At 48.9% G+C, this 1,752-nt stretch overlaps 1 protein-coding gene across 1 annotated transcript; it reads right to left on the bottom strand.

The window, feature by feature from the left end:
- LOC148099966 (filamin-A-like) lies at positions 1 to 890 on the bottom strand. Its single transcript, XM_087850293.1, has 4 exons — positions 707 to 890; positions 501 to 603; positions 371 to 466; positions 1 to 170 (listed from the first exon to the last, which is right to left on the bottom strand). Exons 1-4 carry the CDS (start codon positions 749 to 751, stop codon positions 1 to 3), a joined length of 414 nt encoding a protein of 137 aa, XP_087706419.1. The 5' UTR covers positions 752 to 890.
- Between the last annotated feature and the right edge of the window lie 862 nt (positions 891 to 1,752).

Below are 1,752 nucleotides of genomic sequence, written 5' to 3'. Positions count from 1 at the left end.
TCAAGGCTGAAAAGTCCTGGCCTCGGTCAGCCACGGTCCACTCACACGGCTCACATCACCAATCCCTGACTGCTTGATCATAACAGCAATTGGGCTGCTGGGAACATGACGGCCGTTCTTCTTGATGTTAAGAAGGTTCTCACCAATCTCTCTGGGAACAAACAAGATTCCTAAGACAGACAAAACAGATGTTAACAACGCTTATTCTTGTGTGTGCATGCAGCCCGTTTCAGTTGCTCCTGCTTCTTTCTCCACGCTTGAACTTTTATTACTTTCCCCCTCTGTCTTTTACTTAGGGGTTAATAAAGTATTTGGATTCTGATGAGTCTCACTGTTTAGCAAGCTTCTCACTTATCAGACGGACGCTCACCAATGTGAGCGTTACGCAGCATCTTCAGCAGGCAGGGCTCCTCTGGGCCTGAGGGTGTTGTAAGAGGGGCTGTCAGCTGGCTGAGGTCAAGCTCTCCTATGTCCAGTGGAAGATCTGCAGCAGAGCCCACCTTCAGTGAAGTATGTTGGCTGGAAGGCTTTGAGGCCCGTCTTTGCCACTGCAGGGTCAGAGACCTTCACCTTGTTTGGATGACAGCCTGCTCCGATATTCATCTGTGGGCACAAACACCAAAACTCAAGAGACTTTTCAGTGAGAAGAAAAGGCAAACCTTGCATGCCAGAGTGAAAGTGAGAGAGTGTGTGAGTGCATACTCACCCTGAATGGACTCTCAGGGATGTTAACGTCTCCCCTGGAGACCATCACAATGTGCTTCACAGGCTTACGTGGGGTGTGGGTGCAGGTGTATGTGCTGTTGCTATTATCCTTAACCTGGACATCCACAGAATTGACTTCACCATCCTGTGCAGAAGACGAGGGATTATAGTTCAATCAGATTTAACACACCGTATTTTTCGGACCATAAGGCGCACTGTTCGAGTCGAAGGTCGAAGGTCAAGATGGCGCCTGTGTTTGGCTGTGCCGCTGCCTTCGTCCGTGTGTTTGTTTATTTTTTATGCTATGCATGTGTTTTTGTTACAGTTTTTTCTGGTGTCACCTCCCTTCGGATTTATGATCGTCATGCGTTGCTAGCGATCAAATCTGCAATGGATATCCTTCAGAGTCAACGAAACGAGGCTGTTTTCCTACCGCCGTTAGAGCGCGACGCAGCACCAGGTCTACCTCCACTCTTGCCGGTCAGCTCACTTTTGCTTCAGAGGTCGGAGAAAGCGAGGGAAGCGAGCCGGCTTTCACGTCCTGCTCCGTCATCTTCGGAAAGAGATGGACCTTCGGGGGCTTTATTCCTGGGTTGCTACCGGTGAGATTCGGCTGGAACTTGTCGGAACTGGATTAATCCCCACAGCCCACTATGTTTACCACCCATGCTGTCATCTGAAAGCTTGGAAAGCCAAGCCTCATCGCGGCAGGAACCCTGCTTTGCTGCGTGGCTTACCGCATAGCGCGGACTCTGTCCTTGGAAACTCTACCCCTGTCCTGGTGAGTCGCAGCCTTAAATGGATGTTAATTAATGCCCGCTCAATCGCCAATAAGTCCTATATTTTAAATGACTTGTTCTGCTCTGAGAAGCTTGACTTCATGTTTATCTCTGAGACGTGGCAGCGTGAGAATGAAGTCTCACATCTTTTAGAGCTTTGTCCCGCTGACTGCTCATTTCTCTGTGCACCTTGGATATCTGGACGAGGAGGTGGAACAGCTGTAATTTTTAAAAATACTTTTTTATGCCAGATGATTTCTTCAAGCTG

This window comes from Neolamprologus brichardi, chromosome 13, assembly GCF_056152115.1.
Source record: "Neolamprologus brichardi isolate AB-2024 chromosome 13, ASM5615211v1, whole genome shotgun sequence".
In the NCBI taxonomy this organism is placed as follows: Eukaryota; Metazoa; Chordata; class Actinopteri; order Cichliformes; family Cichlidae; genus Neolamprologus; species Neolamprologus brichardi.
This window is presented reverse-complemented; position numbering and strand designations above follow the sequence as displayed.

Bases quoted from the DNA above. Each gene is read 5' to 3' on its own strand.
- LOC148099966 (XM_087850293.1), bottom strand. From the start codon at position 751: ATGGTCTCCAGGGGAGACGTTAACATCCCTGAGAGTCCATTCAGG. The intron at 467-500 runs GTGGGCTCTGCT...CACTGGACATAG, and splicing joins GCCAACATACTTCACTGAAG to GAGAGCTTGACCTCAGCCAG. The intron at 171-370 runs GTGAGCGTCCGT...TGTCTGTCTTAG, and splicing joins GCTGCGTAACGCTCACATTG to GAATCTTGTTTGTTCCCAGA.